The sequence below is a fragment of the Gadus morhua genome, chromosome 12 (assembly GCF_902167405.1).
Source record: "Gadus morhua chromosome 12, gadMor3.0, whole genome shotgun sequence".
Lineage (NCBI taxonomy): Eukaryota > Metazoa > Chordata > Actinopteri > Gadiformes > Gadidae > Gadus > Gadus morhua.
This window is the reverse complement of record NC_044059.1, coordinates 5,559,037-5,578,150: the sequence shown is the minus strand read 5'-3', so window position 1 is coordinate 5,578,150 and position 19,114 is coordinate 5,559,037. Positions and strand designations below refer to the sequence as shown.

Below are 19,114 nucleotides of genomic sequence, written 5' to 3'. Positions count from 1 at the left end.
AGAGAGAGAGAGAGAGAGAGAGAGAGAGAGAGAGAGAGAGAGAGAGAGAGAGAGAGAGAGAGAGAGAGAGAGAGAGAGAGAGGAGGGAGAGAGAGAGAGAGGGAGAGAGAGAGAGAGAGAGGAGGGAGAGGGAGAGAGAGAAATGGGAGGGGGAGAGAGAGGAGTGAGGAGAGAGAGAGACATGGGAGAGAGAGAGTGAGAGACATGGGAGGGGGAGAGAGAGACATGAGCGGGGGAGAGAGAGACACAGAGAAAGGGGTGAGAGAGAGAGAGAGGAGAGACATGGGCGGGGGAGAGAGAGACCACAGTCAGTATAACTGGAATACTGCTGATACAACCTAACAATTTACATCCACAGTGTGGCGCTAAGGAACCAACTGCTCCTCCAGGACCATACTCATGTTAAGTTGTTCTGTTTTAAGCCCTTGAGACTCTTTCACTAGAGTCTTAACACCTTTTGAAGAACTTGTGGTGACATGACCAAACATTCAGATGTGCCCGTGTGTACTTTCCGCCAAACAAGTTTTTTCTCTACTGAACTTTTCATGGCAAATTCTGATCCAATCCAGTTTTATCACAAACGCCTCTAAAACTGGGCCAGCCAGGCTTATGAGCTCAGTGCTGCCACACAGACCAATATATAAGAGATTTAACTGTTTAATTAACAAACTTGATCTGGACATGGTCATGGGTGATAAAGGAATTAGCAGAGATCAGCCTCGTCCTATGTGGTTGTAGATACTTCCTTAGTTTCAACTTACATGTGTAGGACTATTTTTTTTTGCGCAAACCCTTAAAAAATAATACCCACTCACTGAGAGATTGAAGCCCGTTCTCCAGGGAGATGCAGGCTGGTTATTACCCTATAGCGTACTGTAGATCAATGACACAAGCTATGACTATGTTTAAGTTTAGCCTACCTTTGAAAGTAAGGAAATTTAAAGAAGCATAATGTTAAATGCAGGACTAGCTCTAATTGTCTCAGTGACTGAATGGAAAGAGTGCATCTCCTTCACAATTCGTTTGGTGCACAATCGTTTTTGAGCCTAGGGATCGGCTCCTGTATTTAGCCTATTTTTAAGTGGACCATCGACCATCGTTAGGAGCAAAAACTGTCAGGTTCAGATTGATGATTGTTGAGTGTGTGTACGCTAGGGTACCCGCGTTGAGTCTGAAGTTGCCTCTGCCATGGCTTACAGGTAGGTAGGTCGGGCGACGCAAGACTGAAAGAGCTGGGATTGACCCTCTCTGTTGTGAAGTGGTATTTTAACGTTCTCGCCAACAGTGGAAATGGAGCGGATAACGGTCACTCTGAAACGTCACGGTCCAAACAACTCTGGGTTCCATTGGTACTTCAACCTTCAAAGTAAAAGCTCTCAGGCCGCTGTGATACCTTTTTGTTGGCCAGGTCAATGTCCAGCTCCTCCTCAGAGTCGTGCTCCTCCTCCAACTCCTCTTCCTCCTCCTGCTGCTGCTGCTGCCCCTCCTGCATGCTCTTCATCTTGATGAGGAGCTCCGCCATGGGGGCGGAGGTGCTGTAGTACGCCGAGCTGGTCACCACGGAAACCGACGGCGCTAGACTGTCCTCCTCGGGTTTCCTGAAATACATGAAGGACGGTTGTTATGGTAAATAGACAGGGGAGAATCTGAAGGTTGGCTCATGTCACCAAAAGGTCTTCATAAAAAAAAGTGCTTGAGAGCAAACCGCATTGACATTTAGTCATCGTTCAATAACGACCACCTCAGTGAGATTGAAGAGCACTGATTGGCCACAGCCTAGAGATCGTGTGAGGGGGGCTAGGTTACCTTCCCTCCCCGGGCCGGCTGCTGCTGCCCAGCTTGCGGCGCTGGTGCGGCCCCTCCAGCAGGGGCTCCCCCTGTGGGAAGATCCCCTCCATCAGGTCCATGGTGGTCCGCCTCTTGCTCTGGTCCAGGACGTCCGCCAGGGACTTGTCTTTGCCCATAATGTCCCGGGCCAGCTCCTGGCTCTTGGGGTCGTCCCCATACACCCCGGTCGGGGGGAGGGGGGGCGTGTCGCCGTCCTCCGTGGGCTGCTGTGGAGCGGGCGCCGGGGCCGGGCCTGGGGGGGTCTCCGTGGAGAGGTCCGGGGGGTATTCGGTGGGCAGGTCCATGGCGGCGTCCATCGGGGGTTCGGGGTACTCCGTGGGAAGGTCCGGGTATTCTGGCGGGGGCGCTGGGAGCTCCGAGGGGTCCTCCCAGCTGACGGGAGCTGTTGGCGAAGGCGTGCGGAGAGAACATCCACACAGTTTAGAACCACCATTCTGAATGAACACGTATGTTGTCATGGTTACATAATCAATGAATGAGTTGTATAGTAAAAGGGATATTTAAACTTTGAAAGGTATTTCCTCAAACCATCTTTCTCTAAACCGCCATAGCCTTATTACATTGTCTTATATTCCGTCGTACCCGTCAACAGGTCTTTGGGTGGAGGCGGGAGGTCGTCGGGACCGACCTCCGTCTCTTTCTGACGAGAGTAGGCACAGAAGACGGAGTAGTCCTGCTCCTGGGGGCCCCCGACCAGAGACGCCTGGGGGCCGTGCACTAGGGGAGGGGGGGCGTGGTCCTGCAGGAGGATGTACTGCTGGTGGTCCTTCTCCGCCTCGCTCTCTGAGTGGACGATCCGAATAGGGACCTTCTTTACGGCCATAGGGGTGGTGCTGGTGGTCTCCACCATGGGGTCCATCCTAGAGAGAGAGATTTAGTTTGTTTAGTTTCACTGGTATACAGGGGGGGGGGGGGGGGGGGGAAGAGAGAGAGAGAGAGAGAGAGAGAGAGAGAGAGAGAGAGAGAGAGAGAGAGAGAGAGAGAGAGAGAGAGAGAGAGAGAGAGAGAGAGAGAGAGAGAGAGAGAGAGAGAGAGAGAGAGAGAAGGGTGGTAGACACAGACAGAGAGAGGAAGGGGAGACGGAAAGTAGAGAGAGAGACGGAGAAGGGAAAGACCGACACAGAATAAAATGCGAAGAGGGAGAGAGAGTGAGAGAGAGACAGATTGAGAGGGAGAGAAGGAGACCGAAGGAGAATGAAGAACGAAAACGGAAAAGAAGGAAAGAGAAAACTCAATGCGATCCCGTTTGAAGCACAACTATGTATTTAAGGGGGGAATCAAATTCTGCTGGTTCAGTTCCTGGGCCCAGACCGACACGAGTGGTGGTTCAGCCAAAGAGCGTTGCAGCCCGACGATGCCAGAAGAGCGTCTTTCCATCGGAACATCTGAGGCTGCTCCTTGCTGGGCTTTGGTTTCTGTCCGCTATAAATACACGGCAGCCGGGAGTCCACTGCAGCTCATGGCAGGCCATTCAGCGGCAGAACAATGAACAAGCACATTCCAACCCTTACACATGTCATCTATCTTATGCTAATGTATGTCCCAGCAGAATCTGCAGCGACAACCATCGACATCAATCCCAAATGTTGGGAGAGTTGTGTCGGTGTAGATGCCTTGCTCCAGCAGTGGAGCGACAACCGGACCACGGATAGGTACCATGAGGTGGTGAGAGGAGGGCCTTTGAAGGCTTACCTGGGTGAGCCCTGGGCCTGCAGTGGGACGGGGGGCTGGTCGCTGAGCCGCTGGGGGTGGAACTGCGGAGAGGGCATGCGCTGGTCCTCCATGGTGCTCTGGCTGGTCGTGTCCGGGGGGGGAGAGCTTGTGTGAGGCTCCGCTGCGGTTGGTATCCCTTCCTCAGCCACCACCGCTACCCCAGGTCCCGGCTCCTCCAGCTCCCTGCTCGGCTCAGACTGCCTCTCTGGAAAGTTGTGGGCGGGGCTTAGAGCGGGGGCGGGGTCGACGTCTCCTTTAGCAGAGCCGGGGGCAGGGCCTTCTCCCTGGCAGGGCAGGGCGGGCAACATGGACTGGGGGGCGTCGCCGGGCAACGGGGGGACCCCTGGCTGCCTGGGGAGGAGGTCTAGCATGGGGGGCACGGCGGGATTCCTCCTGGCCCTGGAGCTGGTGAGGTGGGGGGGGCGGTCCGAGGTCCGAGGGGTCTGTGGGGCTGCGGGGGAGGGAGGGGGGCCGGGGGTAGGCGGGGGGAGGGGCCGCCGCGGGGGTCCTGGGGGCGCCCCGGTACTCTGGGGGGGGGCCGCACTGCTCGCGCTCAGCGGCGCTCTGCCTCTGCCTGCCGTCAGCTGGAAACCTGGCGAACACAGACAGAGACAACGGACACACACACACACACACACACACGCACACACACACAGACACACACACAAAGCTTTTAATGACACGCCTTCCTAACACCCAGACAGCACAGACCCCTCATCTAGAGCGCCATTAAATAACAGCTGATCGTCTCCCCCAACTGACACTGTGATTATACAGAGTGAGGGGGAGGGAGAGGGAGAGAGAAAGGAAGACAAAGACGGAGAGAAGAAGGAAGAGAAAGAGAACATGAGACAGGCAGAAAGTGTGAGACAAAGAGCAAGTGATAGACGGACAGCTGGAGATAGACAGAGAGTTTGAAGGCTAAATGGAGAGAGATAAAGATAGAATGAGACAAGAGAGTGAAGGATAGGCAAAGAGCGAGAGAGAAGTAGGAGAAGGGAAAGACCTCTCTCTGACGCTCAGCTCTGCACCCAGAAGCCTGGTTGGTAGCTGGCAGGAATTAAAGGAATACTTGAGATCCCACAAGTCTGTGATGAACGGGAATCAGAGGCCGGCCAGGGTCACAACCTCGTCCTCCATCTCTACACTGGGCAATGACGGCCCAGGCCATACCACAAGGATGGGGAGTATGAAATACTCAACTTCCTCAATACCCATGAATAAAGACTGGAGCTGGCAGGGGTTAGTAGTTCCTCCGGCTCAAGGATGCCTACAGCTATAGCGTGGAAATGGGGACTGACCCAACAACCATGAACCAAGGAAGTTAAGCACCCTAACAAGTCTAGACTCTCCTGCCCACAATATATCAATAAACACACACACACACAAACCCGAAAAAATAAAGTGCATTCAAGTGCTTTTTTAGAAAAAGCCACTACTCACCCTATGAGGAGCTCCATATGTGTGCTGTAGGATGTGTGTTTCATGCTCTTGTGTGACAGACACCTGTAGCGGTGTGCCTTACACCTGCTTCGTATCACTAACAGACAGACGGTCCTCGCTGTTGTCATGCTAATGCAGGACTCACGTCCTCGTCATGCCAACACTGGGAGTGATAAGGCTGTCATGCCAACACTGGGAGTCATATCGAAAGACATGCTGTGTGTGTGTGTGTGTGTGTGTGTGTGTGTGTGTGTGTGTGTGTGTGTGTGTGTGTGTGTGTGTGTGTGTGTGTGTGAGTGTGAGTGTGAGTGTGTGTGTGTGCGCACGCTAGTGGTATGACGAGGCAACATCTAACACCCCAGAGTTAACCGGTCAATCACAAGATGATCTGGCTCTCCACACTTCCTGAATAACTGGTTAGGAGTCACTGTGCCACAGTGCATGACATCATCATCAGCCAACCATCATCCACAATGGAGTACCTCTCTTACAGACTCACTCAAAAGCAGCACATAAAGCGTGGCTCCAGAAGGACTGAAGATAACGTTTTTACATACATTATATATCATCTAGCCGATTCAAAATCCGTTCCTCATTCATTTCCGAACCCTCCTTAGAAATTAATAGCAGTGAACCATAAATGAATAATCGCCATCTCTGCACATATCCATCTTTGTGCATGTTTCAATCTGTGTGTTCATATCAACATGCATGCGCGTAACATTGACACATATGACCATGCCTGTATTTAAAGTGTCTTGCTAGCGAGCCCTTTTTTAATGTACAGGTGGTAGACATGCACATGTCCTAAATATATGCACGTCACATGGTGTGCAAAGAGGCCTCTGTTTACAAAGAAATCCCTTCTCTACAGCGGTACACACATGTGTATGCTCGCCATGCTTCACTTCTAGCATGGATCCCATCAACGCTCAAAGCGATTTGGCACCAAGCCATCCACACACACACACATGAAGACAATGGCTCAACCAAGTATTCTTGACTTTTAGAGGGTTATGCTTCGAGTAAAAGACATTGCTCTAGCAGGTTGTTGAAACACTTCCTGTGTGTGGGCCCCCATCAGATGCCTCGCCTACACCACCAGCACACAGCCGATTCAGACAGAAGGCCTGCGTTGTTTCAGCTCGGCAGAGACTGAGCTCATGGTATGTCCCACAGACGTCACCAAGCACCCACAATCACAAAGTTCTGCTGAACCGGAATGCTCTCTCATGTTCGGTTTAAACTGAAGACTGGTTCTGGCAATCCCCATTAGACCACAAGATGTACACATGTAAATCATCCAAATGTGCTGCATCAAAACATATCGTCGCTCATCAAAAATGTACCCAAATATTCCAGAGGTTGATCACATGAGTAACAAAATAAAGAATCCAGTGGCCTAATGATTATGCTCGGTTGTTAACAAATAAATCAGCAGTTGTATAAAATAAATGTGAACTAGATGCAAGTTCTATAAAACACAGGTGAACCAGCAGTATGTGGTAAACTTTTATAACTATATGGGGTTCTCCTTGATAGTTAAGGGAGTTGTTCTTTTCCCTTTAGAGGGCTTAGGGTTAGGGGTGTGTTGTATAATGTGGCCTTTGAAGCCCTTTGAGACTGTACGTGTGATTACGGGCTAGGCTAATATAATTGACATGGCTATGAAAGACCCCTCCTCACCTGGTAGAAGTGCCGTGATGGTCTGCAGGTCTGCTTTCCATTGGAACGTACTCTGTAGACTTTCGACCGGGGGCTGGAACCTTCACGTAGATGAACAGAAACACGTACGTTCTTATTTCACCAGTCTTATCCCAGACTAAGATCCCAGACTTTCCCCCCGCCTAGCCTCTGCCGACAATAGAGGAGGCGATAGTTTTGTCATCGGGTTAATTTCTTGTTTGGTCTCTGGGCGTGTCATTATGAACAAACATGAGATTTGTATTTGACTTGGCTCCCATGGTTGGGCCTTCCTAATTCGAGGTGAGGTGAACTTGTCTAAACAGGGGATGTCGAGTTTCCTCGAGTGTTGCTTCAATCTGTTGGCTCAATATTAACTTTGAAACTTTGAAGAAATGTGCATGCATTTATAAATGGTATTTGTTTATTTTAAATAATCATTATTATTGCGATCCATCCAACTAAGAACTAGGTAAAGAAAACAGCGCACCTGTCCGTAGAAGTCCGCAGAGGGTGAGGAGCGAGACCGCTCGTGGTAGCATGGAGGTTTGGCCCGGTCCTCCGCACCAGGGTCCAGGATGTTATCTGCCGAGTGGTACCGCCCAGAACCCCTCGTCTCAGTCGACTTCCGCTGGTCACTCCACCGAGCCTCGTACTCTGCGAAGGTGCCCAGCCTCTCCTGGTCTAGCAAGGCCTGGTTTTGGTCGGAGTAGCTTCCCCTCCATGCCTCCCCTTGGTTCACTGTGGAAGGAGGGAACCCCCCTCCCACTTCCCTCAGCGATGCTCCAGGGTCACCGGCGGAGGACAGGGCGGCAGCACTGTTGGCATCGCCAAAGTTCTCAGAGCGGCTCCGATTGGACGCCGGGGTCTTAGCCGAGACCGGTTGGCCAGCTCCCTCGGTGGGCTTCGTTGGGTTGCCGTCGTTGGGGACGTGGTCGCCCACGCCCACCTGGTGGATCTTGTTTGGTTCTGAGAAAGACTTCACCTTCCTCTCCACGGGGAAACGCTTCCGGCTTCCGATGCGGGTCACCTGACTGCCGCAAACGGACGCCGTTCTGCTGATGCCAGCCTCGGAGACCGTTGGCAGGGAAGAGATGTCTTTGCGACTCCCCATGGACGCTTGGTAGCCGGACAAGGCCTCGGCCCCGGGTTGCTCTAGGAGGATTGGCTCCAGGTCCCTCCTCCGGAAGGACGTGGCTTGGAGCACGCGGGCCTGCGCCTCCTTCAGATGGTCCTTGTAGGTGCTGGTGAAGGAGCCCTCCAAGGAGGAGGCAGGGGAGTTCTCTGCGGGCCTCCAGCTTCCGGTCTCCTCCTCGGGCTCGGTGCTGGAGAGGGTGGCGGCGCTGATGCTTTTCTGAAGCTTGGCTTTCCTCATCTGGATCTCGTTCCTTAACGTGGTGGCAAAGCGGTCGCTCCTCTTGGCCATCTTGGCATCGATGGACTCCTCGGCCTGGGCCTCTCCAAGGGAGCCGCCTCGGGCCTTGGTCTCCATGGACAGAGAGTGGAGCATGGGGGTGGTCTGGGGTCGGATCTTCTCGTGGTCCTGGTTCTGGATCCTGAGTTCCTGCTGCAGCGGCAGAGACCTCCTCTGGTCCGGGAGTTTTCCAGGGGGTACACCCCTTTGATAAGGATCCGCGGTCTGGGGATTCAGCCTCAGATTCCCCCTGATGTCAGGAGGGGCTTTAGCGGTGTGGTGGTCTGACAGGGCCGGGGGCGTACCCGAGTGCTGGCGTGTGTGTTGGGGAAGACTCTCCTCGTGCCGGCCATATCCGTTGCTGTCCTTCCCAGGACGGCAGCCCTGCTGCAGGGGAACCTGGTGGTACTTTGCCTTGTCCTCGGCTGGAGGAGTCAGAGAATTGATGTCATTTCTTGCCTGCACCGCCTCCACGTCTGACGCCCCCATTCTGTCCTCGGCTGCCTTCCTGGAGCTGGGCTGGCCCGGCTGGCTTTTGGTGATGCAGTAGTACCGACTGTGTCCAGTGCTCTCCGGGGTCTGATCGAGTGGAGCGGCACCCAGGGGAGCAGCAGCAGGCCGTCCCTGGCTTGGAGGGTAGGGGGCACCAGGGTTGTTGGTGGGCAGCTCCTCCATACTGCTGTAGTAGCCACTGGTGCTCTGGGGCTTGGGTGCAGCTGGGGCCCTGGCCTGGGGGTAATATTGCCATATGGGGGGCTGGTTGACCTGGGACGGTTGGCCTGGTCGGACATCTGTCCCGGGGTACTGCTTGTTGGAGTTCAGCTGGGAGTGAGTGGAGACATCGGGTGGTATTTGGAAAGTGTTGGTGTCATTTTTGAACGAGGGGACATGACGGCGGATTTCAGAGACATGTTTAACGGTCTCAGCCGACTCTGGTCTTTTGTCGGACGCCTTCTCGCTGGGTTTGGAATGGAGGAGTGCATCGGGACCCTCGGAGTATCCTATGACCAGGCCCCTCTCGTGCATCTTGGTGGCGGCAAAGCTGTCGCTGCGCTGCGGCGGAGGAGGTGGAGGCGAGGAGGAGGAGGAGGACTTCTTCTTCTCAGGGATGTGCCAAACGGGGCCGTAGCTCGCCCTGCTGGAGCTGGAGTGGCGGGAGCCGATCTGCTCCTCCGAACGAGGACTGTCTCGGCCCGTGCTCCCACCTGCCATGTTCAGGTAGCCCTGCCTGTCCTCGTGCGTCCTCCCCGCCTCAGTGGAGCCCTGAGCGGGTCTGCCTCCGCCGGGCTTGCCCCCAGAGTCCCACTGGTTGACTTTATGAAGCATGTTCTCGGTCGAGGCGGCGTTGCTCCTGGAAAGGGTGTAGTCCGGCGTGCCAGAGCTGGTGGAGAAGGAGCTGTAGGCCGAGTCCCGCTTGCCGCCGCCGCCCCCTCCTCCTCCTCCTCCTGCTCCTCCTCCTCCTCCCAGGTGCTCCACGCTGCCACTGGATTTTGCGGGGGAGAGTTGTCCTGGAGGGTAGGGATGGGAGGCCTGTTCTAGGCTGTCCATGCTGCCCAGAGAGCTGAACTGGTCTGACACTCGACGCAGGTTGCTCTGCTCCCAGTCGCTGGAAAGGTCGGTTGAGGATGTGCTGAAGAATCAAAGAAAATAACGTACAAGATACGTGGCGAACGTTATTCTGTTAAATAAACATAATTCTTTGTAATTATCCAAACTTCGATCGCACTTCAAATCCTACTTTTACAAATAAATATACCTAAATAACAATATGGTACTATGTATGGAATATCATTAAGGTATTGAATACAATGTCCAAACTTGGAGGATTTGGATGTATAACAATTGTTGCTGTTACCTTGCATCATATTGTGTGTGCCACACTGCAGTGGGAGGGGCCTGTGTTTTGGCAGTCTCCGATTGGCTCTCGGTGAACTTGGTGGCATGCCAGGAGTGGGGCCTGCTCATTGGCTCGTTCCTCCTGAAGGAAAGGGTGAAGCACAGCTGGATTAGCGGCCCACCCCTCATGGAAAATGGGAACGGTTTGCTCTAGATGTTCATCCATGCGCTTCAGAAAGTTAACCACCACAGCTTAAACTCTACCAAACCAACTCCTCTAAAAACAACAGTCAGAAGATAATGTGTTCCTTCTGTTTAGATCTAAATTGGCCAACTTGCTGAACAGTTTAACTTCACATTATGCTCATAGATTTAAAACAATGCTTTCTACGGAGTGTTAAAACAAAAGTTTTACAAGCCTGAGAAAAAATTGAATAAACACACACACATACACAACAAACACAAACACATCACAAATAAAAAAAACATGGCAACTGAAAGTACACGTCGCTGGCCAGCAACGTGTAGTTCAAACTACACGGCCGGTAGACGTAGCGTTTTAGCTAACGGGCGGAGCTACGTGATCATCCGAACGGGAATGCAAAAGAGGAAGAGGGGTGGCCTATGGATTCAGGAGAGACATGGTATGAGGTGGATGAGAGGAGGAGATGCATGTTCACAGGTGAGCATGGAATGGGCAGCTGCTGGTATCACTAACTACTACTGACGGACACGCCGAGCCGTACCTCATGGAGCTCCGTAATATCTTGGTGAGGAAGTTCCTCGCCACATGAACGTCATTCTCTGACGGCATTTTGTTAGCTACAATATCCACCATGTTCACAGTCCTGCTGGCAAGGGGAGGAACACAGAGGCTAAGAACATTGGCCGGACTTTCACACAGACAACATGAGAAGATCACTGGACATAGAGGACTTCTAGTGTGCTGTAGTTCGATGAAGATATTAAACAGGCAGGAAACTATACTATCCTTCACAGACACATGTTTCCTAGTGGACTTGTTGTTTGCGTGGTGTAGGTGCCCCCTCTACTGGTCAAAGCTAGCATATGTTTGTGGGCTCTCTCCGGTCATGCTGCCGTGCATACTAGACCCATACTGTATTTCTGACGCACGTTCACCGGTGGATACCCAAACCAGGCCAGCATTGTAAAGGCTCAGGGCTCTGTGAGTCATGGTGCCCTGCCAGCACCATCTGGCGGGAGGGAGGGACGTAGCCTCAGTGTGGGGTCAGGGGCTTAAGGGACAGGGGAGATCTCTTACAGAACCAGCTGATCCGCCTCGCTCCTGGGGAACAAGCTGTCGTCTGCCTCTCTGGGCCCAGACAGACATGGTTCATCCCTGACCTAACCAGAGAAGATCATACTAACCACCTGACTGGTCAGGAAGAGAATCTGCCTGGTCAACAGAAGGCTTTCCACTTCATCCATAGTGGTCTAAATGTTTATGATGTCGGTGAAAAGCTAAGGTGAGATCTGTCTAGTTGTTAAGATTTTTATGGGGATTTTTTTCTCCACTTTATTTAATTGTATTTGGTCAAAGTGTTTCAACGATTTCAGCGCGTTGGAGGGTGAGCTTGACTAAAAGTCTGTACTGACTTGTGGCACGCTTTTAACTTGAGCCGTTTCAACTGAAGATAAATCATAGAAATGCAGGGCCGAGAGTCCAGCACTTGGACAAAGCGGTTCCTTGACTCCCTACAAAGCTATGGGGTCAAAGGTTGTGCCCTCCTGAGACACCCTGGCCAAAAGCCCTGAATGACATAGCTTCCCTTTAGATGGAGAGTGGTTATTTGGCAGCACAACACTGGGGTGAGGGTACCAAGAACCCAAAAAACAATAATGCTCAGATTGGGCTTGATTTAGCAAAGCTTCATAAAGTGGGGGGGGGACGACGACGACAAAGAGAGGCCAACGCAGGGTTGGGGGCTTCCTGGACTCCAGCGGCTCCATGTTTGTAGGCCATGAGGAATTAGCCACAAGGAGCCGGCCATTGGTATGCAAATGAGCATGGTTTTATTAGGCCTATCGTCAGGGCTACAGCTGGGCAGGGAAAGATATGCAAGCGGGGTGATTCGGTTGGCAGGCATGTGATCGGGGGGCACTCTGGAGGTTGATCTGTGTCTCGCCCCGTCACTTCAAACTGTTGTGTGAATCGGGCCAACACTAACGAAGCCGCACTCAAAAGTAAACAGCTTACTCATGGATGCTTCACACTAGAAAAACTATCAATACCTTTAAAAAAAGAGGGGTTTAACCTGCAGCACATGGAATTCTCAGGGCCACGAACGACCATGGTCATTGAAAAGTGTAACGCGTTACATTTACATTGTGTCAAAAGATTAACTTGCATTTGTTAGCAAGTGGTTAAATCTGGCTGATCGTGGCTTAACCTGAATGATGCATGGCCTTGTGCTCAATAACTCAAAGGAAAGCAAAATAAGTATTAAGGTCACATAAACACACCATATCCGTCTACCATATGTCAGTGATGATCTCTTCCCCCTCACCCCCCCCTCTTCATCTAATTTCAGATCAACCTTGTGACAGAAACTGGAATCAAGAACAAGACAATAACAAAGCTTTGGACCAAAGTGATAAATCATCCATTAAAGTAAATCCAAATAAAATCCAGATCATAAACTCACCAAACATCCAAATGAAGAAAGACGTGCCGGGCGTAAAAGAAAGTCAACACAGTGTCGGCAGTACAGAGTCCATCTTTAGATACGTACGGCCACCAAAAGGCACAACTCCCAGAGGAATCAAGTGGAGGATCAGACCAGTTGTGCTCCAGTGCTCCCACTGCATTCCACACACCCTTCACTGATGGGTCAAAACAAAGGAGCCCCCGGCCCCGGCAGGCTCCAGGTGTCTGGGCATGGCCGGACCCCCCACGTCACTCGTCCGCCCGCCTCGGGTCCCCAAACCACAGAGCCACGAGGTACCGAGTCACCGCCGGCACCAGCAGCACCGTCCAGGGAACTGAAGCCTCCACCACCGCGCAAGCGTGAGCACGTAGGCTCACTGAAAGTTTAACTTGTGCTTGTGTAGTGTGGGTGTTCGGGGGTTGAGAGGAGACCCCCCTATGGATTATGGAGTGGGAGTTTCCCCCTCAACCCCCAGCAGAATGTGTAGGAGGAGGGGGAGGGGGAGGGCTGGTGTCGCAGCCAGTCCCCATGGAGTAATCTCCAACCTCGTGTCGTCTCATTGGATCTTGGAGAGGGCCAATATGCTAATGAGGAGATTAAACGACAGGCTCTTCTCTTTCCAGCCCTCACCCACGCCCCCCTCCCTCCCTCCCTCCCTCCCCTTCTTGTGAGGCAGACATGCATTTGCACCATCGCTATGGCAACCGGTTGATCTCTGTAAGGGTGCGAGGCGCAGAGTGGCTGCTGAAAGCGCTCGGTAACCAGGGAACGGGTGACAGAGATTCGCCCGGCGACACGTCAGCAGCTGGTGATGCACATTCAACTTATATGGTGTGATATGGTCAGTTTCAACCACATACACAATTTCAAAGCTTAGTAGTCAAGGTGGGCGCGCTTTAATACATTTCAATTATTGTGATCTTTGACATTTAGTTTTTGTTTTAGAATTGTTTAATTCAGTTTACAATGGCTACATCATTTCACAAATGTTAAGATATTCTTGTATATGCCCTGTCAAAAGGAGCAGATAAAGGACGCTTTCTGCCATTATAGTCAGCAAATGTTGATAAGAAGAGCAAATGTAATCATTTCCCCAAGGATCGATATATATATACACATCTATCCATAATAATAATATAATAATATGAATCTTAATGTATAGGCTTAATGTACATTTGGTCCCGTTCCTAATAGAATGTTCTTGAAGTACATGGGAAAAGCCCACCATGTGTGTTTTTATCTGTGATTAAATCTACTCTGGCACTGGAACCCCCGGTCTGGTGACCGGAAGGGAGATTAGGGCAGAATTATGGAGACAAAAGCAAATGGGTAGGCCATAACCCTAACCCTAACTACTTTTCCCGGTTACTTCCTGAGTAATGACTGCTCAAGGATGCATAAGAGATAAGATATCTAAATAAATATTGTAGAAGATTTGTATTGCCCAGAAAATGTTTTTCAGCAGCAGAGCATAAATATTATGCATTACATTTTTTCTTGTTACTCTTGGTTTCCTTTTCATAATCTGTAATCTCATCGATTCATTTTCAGAATCTGGACATGAGGCTTGTGCCATGGATCTCAATATGCACTGAATAAAAAAAGAATATGCACAATAATCATCATATTCTGTAGCCTGTTATCAATTGTTCGGCCCATACGAATGATAAGATACTAGCACCGTTGCTCAACACGAGGACATTTGATATGTTTGTATGAGATAAATATTGGTTAATGTCCTGAGACACAGCAGTTAGACTTAGCCTACTTGTTCCGGTAGAACGATCCCAGAGTCTCAAGTCCATTCTACAAGCGTTCTCCTAACCTGGTGGACACTGAGAAGCAGGGTTAAACGAAATGGCCGTGATCATCCACTACATATACATTATTTACCCAGGTTACACTTCATCAAAATGAAGTTTGATTCCATATGCTTTGGTTCCTTAAGGTTATCAGTTCTGGAAAACCTAAATCCCACCCTGATAGTATGGTAGTCTGCCGAGAAAGCCACATGGCTGCCGTATCAATATATGTTTTAGAGGGGACACAAGAAGGGTTCATTGGAGGCTGCCGTTGCGGTAGAAACCCTACATAAATAAGCAGGGTGTAATTTCCGCTGCTGGACACTAGCCCTAACGCTGGCAGACACCACACCACACCTTCCTGTAACCATGGTCGAATACTAGACAACCACTGGCAACAGAGTGCTTTCTTTGATTGAATAATCCTACATAACACATCTAATAAGGTGGTTAGACAATCTAGTCATCCGGGACAAACGATTACCCTCCACCGCAAATTGGGAACACTTTGTCGGCGCATTGCCAACGCCCATAATTGAAGTGCTACGACACATTGCGGCGATAATCGCCGTGCGCTTTTATAACGCTGAGGTTGCGCGCGGCCCGCGCCACGCCAGCAGGTGAGCGCGCTCCCGACGGGCTGACAAAGGCCTTCCTTCAGCAGCAGCAGCCGGCAGGTGAGTCACACGGGGGTGAGAGAGGTGAACCGTGGGAAGATGATAATGACTGGCGCATTCCTGAGCCCAGCAGCATACCAACTGTCAAACCCGCGGCTGCCCCGGGTTACCGCCAGACCCAAAACACCTGGTGATCATGTCTGGAGCCCAGGGTTCACGCACCACTCATCTCGTTCTCACTGAGTGGACAACTTTTCTTTACTAGTTTTATATGCAGAATATATTTTTTTGATTTGTTTTTAATTTTTTAATAAACATTAATTGAATGAATTTGTCCCATTCACGTTACATGCCTCAACTAAGAATGAAAAATGAACAGAATTAAAGCTGTTCCGCAGCCTCAAAAGGTCAACACAGAACGCACCGTTTGACCTCAGTAACCGTGACTCAGGAACCTCCCTCTTACTGTGAAACCTGTGGGCGAAGTGCTGCAATGAAATGGACCCTGACACGTCACAGAGGTTGAGCTATCTACCCTACACAATGTCATCTTTGGGCCTCAAAAGTCTCATGGCCCTGGACCCTTTGGGAGCAAACTTGTGATGGATTGAAGATGTTAAGGGTTAGGTAAGGGTTATTTAAACATTTAACCAGTGGCTATTACGATTTAGACGTTTTTCCAAAACGTTAACAGGAACGACAAATCATCCAGATATTCTCATGGGTCCAACAGGAGCGAGTGTTCAACCTTGGCCACCAATTATAGGGCCCCCTATTACATTTGAAAACTTTTGTGTGATTCGAGGCAGAGCTATCTACGTTACCAATGAAAAATAGTAATCAGGAGTCCCTACTAAGCAAGTAATCGACAGTTTCACTGTGAATTAATTACTATTACTTATTACTGAACCTAATTACTTTATGTCAAATTTAGAATAATCTCAACAAAGTTTTTATTAGCTTGTCACCAAGTCAGGGGCAGACAGACAGGAACTCTGAACCGACCACAACACCCAATTTCACATCAAAAGGAAGGAAATCACATGTTGTCTTTTACACACAGGCCCAAGCCCTTACAAACATCATCTACCTACCTAGTATATCTAGAAGTAGAAGTAGCAGTAGTAGTATAAGGGTCCTGTTACACTTAAAATAAATGTACTCACAACAACAAGAATGTATTGATGGGGTTACTTAACCACAGCATTGATCTATAGGTATCTCCTTAAACATACCTACTAAATCTAGGATTTACCTACTACACCTAGGACATACCTACATCATCTAGGATTTAAGAAAATAATTACATTCTGATGCAGTTAGTTCAGTTCACATCATAGCACCTCGTCTATGGAGCAACCCCTTTAGGAAAAAAAGTGGGTGTAATTCTCTTATTACAGGATTACTGCATGCAATTCTCCTCCACTTAAGAGCACATCGATATTTAGGAAGGCACAGCTTGGCAGCATCACTAATTACCCATAAACATGGGCTTACTTTAACTACAAGCAGCAGATCAAAGGGAACTAGAATTTGCCCTGCCTACTTTAACATGCTGCAGTCGTTATCACAGCAACGAACATGTTCCCTATTACAATTTGAATCTCTTACCAAAGCAAAACACTAAAGACTAAACATACCCTATTCGGAAAGTTTGTTTTCTAACCCATGATAGTGACAGGTGAGAGCTGATTCACATCTACACCAGTAGGGGGAAACCAACTGCTACACGTTTATCCTAGAGTTCAGCAAGTTAGCTCTGCTTTATGGCAGCAGTAGTGCAAATAGTCCAAAAAAAAAAATGACACATCCAACAAATATTAAGTAAGTTCGTGAAATTATGACAAGCAACCTTAAAGTATTGATTGATTTTGGAACGGTTCATTCTCTGTCTTATTGGATGCTATGCTTTGGGTGTTCTGAGACTCACTTGTAAGGGTTGTTTGTTGGCATGTGCAAGTGTACTTCATGACTTTGTGTGCTTGTGAATCAATAAAAAAATATGTGACAATGTCAGAAGACACTGGTCAACTATAACAAGTACTTTTAAATACTTTCTTCTGTAGCCAGGCATAACTTAAGCAGATGTGTGACATGTTGAGACATTATTCATGTTCAGAGCAGAAAGGAGTCTACAAGCCTATTGAGAAATAACAACAAGAGAGAAAGAGGAAAGTCAACATGGAAGCGCTGAGCCACACCTACTCGGTCTCCATTGCTGCTTCCCTACACGCCTCCATCCCCTGCCTCGCAAATGACCTCACACCACACAGATATTGCATGAGTCACCGCATGCAAAAAAGGTGACGCAGTTCGTTCAACCCCGCCCACCTTCACCTGCTGTACAGACCACACCTGGGAACCAGAGCAGGTTTAACCGACTTCCTGACTCTAAGTAAACATCCACCTGAGGCCCTATCTCTCGGTCTCCACGGGCCCCGGAATGACTGGAAGGTGCCACTCGGCCCGGGGTTTGTCTAAGGTGCAATCGAGGCTTTACGAGCAACGTGCTTCGTTGCTATACGCAACCCATGTGCCAGTTCAGAAGAGCCATGGAGACAGCAGATGTGCAGGTGTCCCTACATCAGCTCTTAGCTGTACCCTTTGATTAAAAAGTATCTCTGTAATGTGTCTGATTCTCTCCGATGTCTACCCTGGCGGCCAGGATGGACTGTTTGATGGACAGATTGAGGTCCAAACCCAGACAAACCTTGAACTTAGTAGTCACAGAGAAACGGACCAGAAGACCTGACTAGAGAGGCAGCCGTGTACTGTTAGCCTGGTCCCAGCAGACTCACGTACTTCATTTCATTTGCACAGAGAGTCTGGACCTACTCAATTGACAAACGTTAACTCACTTAAAGGCGGGTGACTGTTGAAGTTTAAAACTATTGGATCTGCCCAGTGCCACTCTGGATCTGCCATAAACAATCGCTAACGTTTGGCCGGGAATCACGTTGCGCGCAGGCTGTAAACAAACCAAACATCGTGCGTTAAGATGTCCGTCAACGAGAGCTGTCTTTTTAACGTCATTGTTCTCAGCCACTCCCTCTGTTCGCTGATTGGACGCACAAAATTTGTACAGAGAAAACCCACTAACATACCGCAGACCCAGACGTAGTACTGAAGGGAAATTAAAATTGAGCAGAAGAAGGTAGGCGGGCGAAGCCAGGCTAGTGTAGTGTAGGGTAGCTCGATTATGGAAAAAATCATAATCAATTATTTTGGTCAATATTGAAATCACGACTATTAAAACGATTATTTTTGAGTTTGAAAACATGATGTAATTATTCAGCATGTCTCTCCAAAAAACACTTTGTAACTGAGAACCTTTCACCTTAAAAATACACCAAATGGTCAAAAAGAAAATGTTCAGATCTAAAAAAATTTACAGATATGTATCCAAAATTCAATGATAGTTTTGTGATCGTTTGACACTAAAATCGAAATCTTGATCAAAATTTGATTCATCACCTAGCCCTAGTGTTCTGTAGTTCTGTGTATGCTATGGCAGACCGGAAAACAATTTAATTAATCGATTCTAACTTTGTTTGTGTAGTGAGAAACAGTTAAGTCCAAAATAATAAACTTTAAACTACGCTAACTTAATTTATGACCAATACACAAAAAAGTATTGTATTCATCTAGTTCCTGTTGCTGATGCTGCTTCTTCCTCAGTCAATTTTTAATAAGTAAACTGGAATGTACAACATCTGAACTTGAAAAATAAAAGGTTTGACAGAAGTTTAGCAGCTAAGAGCTAAATGTGAAATGCGAGTAAGAAGTATGCATGTCAAACAAATATTTAGCACAGGAAAACTAATTTGGAAAAAGCCCTGCACCCCATACATTATACTGTATACATATTGAGTCATTGACGGCCTAATACGAAACACATTGTTTATCTTTTTTGGCTCACACATTCTTTGTGTTTCCACTGAACAAAAAACACACGTACCGTGCATGCTTGAGCAGCACATGGCTCTTAAAGAACCACACGCTGCTGCTTACATACATTACAAGTTACAGAGTGTGGAGTGGATGTAGAATTCCACAGCAGGGTGTCTATTGTGCAGAAAACTAGCCAGC

At 49.2% G+C, this 19,114-nt stretch overlaps 1 protein-coding gene across 1 annotated transcript in view; it reads right to left on the bottom strand.

Annotated features, from left to right (window-relative positions):
* shroom2a (shroom family member 2a) overlaps window positions 1-19,114 on the bottom strand; it is a 31,975-nt gene that overhangs the window by 2,899 nt on the left and 9,962 nt on the right. The window contains 9 exon segments of the mRNA XM_030372578.1: window positions 1,394-1,598; window positions 1,807-2,230; window positions 2,431-2,708; window positions 3,541-3,914; window positions 3,916-4,153; window positions 6,691-6,770; window positions 7,178-9,731; window positions 9,957-10,079; window positions 10,684-10,785. Coding sequence (XP_030228438.1) covers window positions 1,394-1,598; window positions 1,807-2,230; window positions 2,431-2,708; window positions 3,541-3,914; window positions 3,916-4,153; window positions 6,691-6,770; window positions 7,178-9,731; window positions 9,957-10,079; window positions 10,684-10,785 — 4,378 coding nt within the window.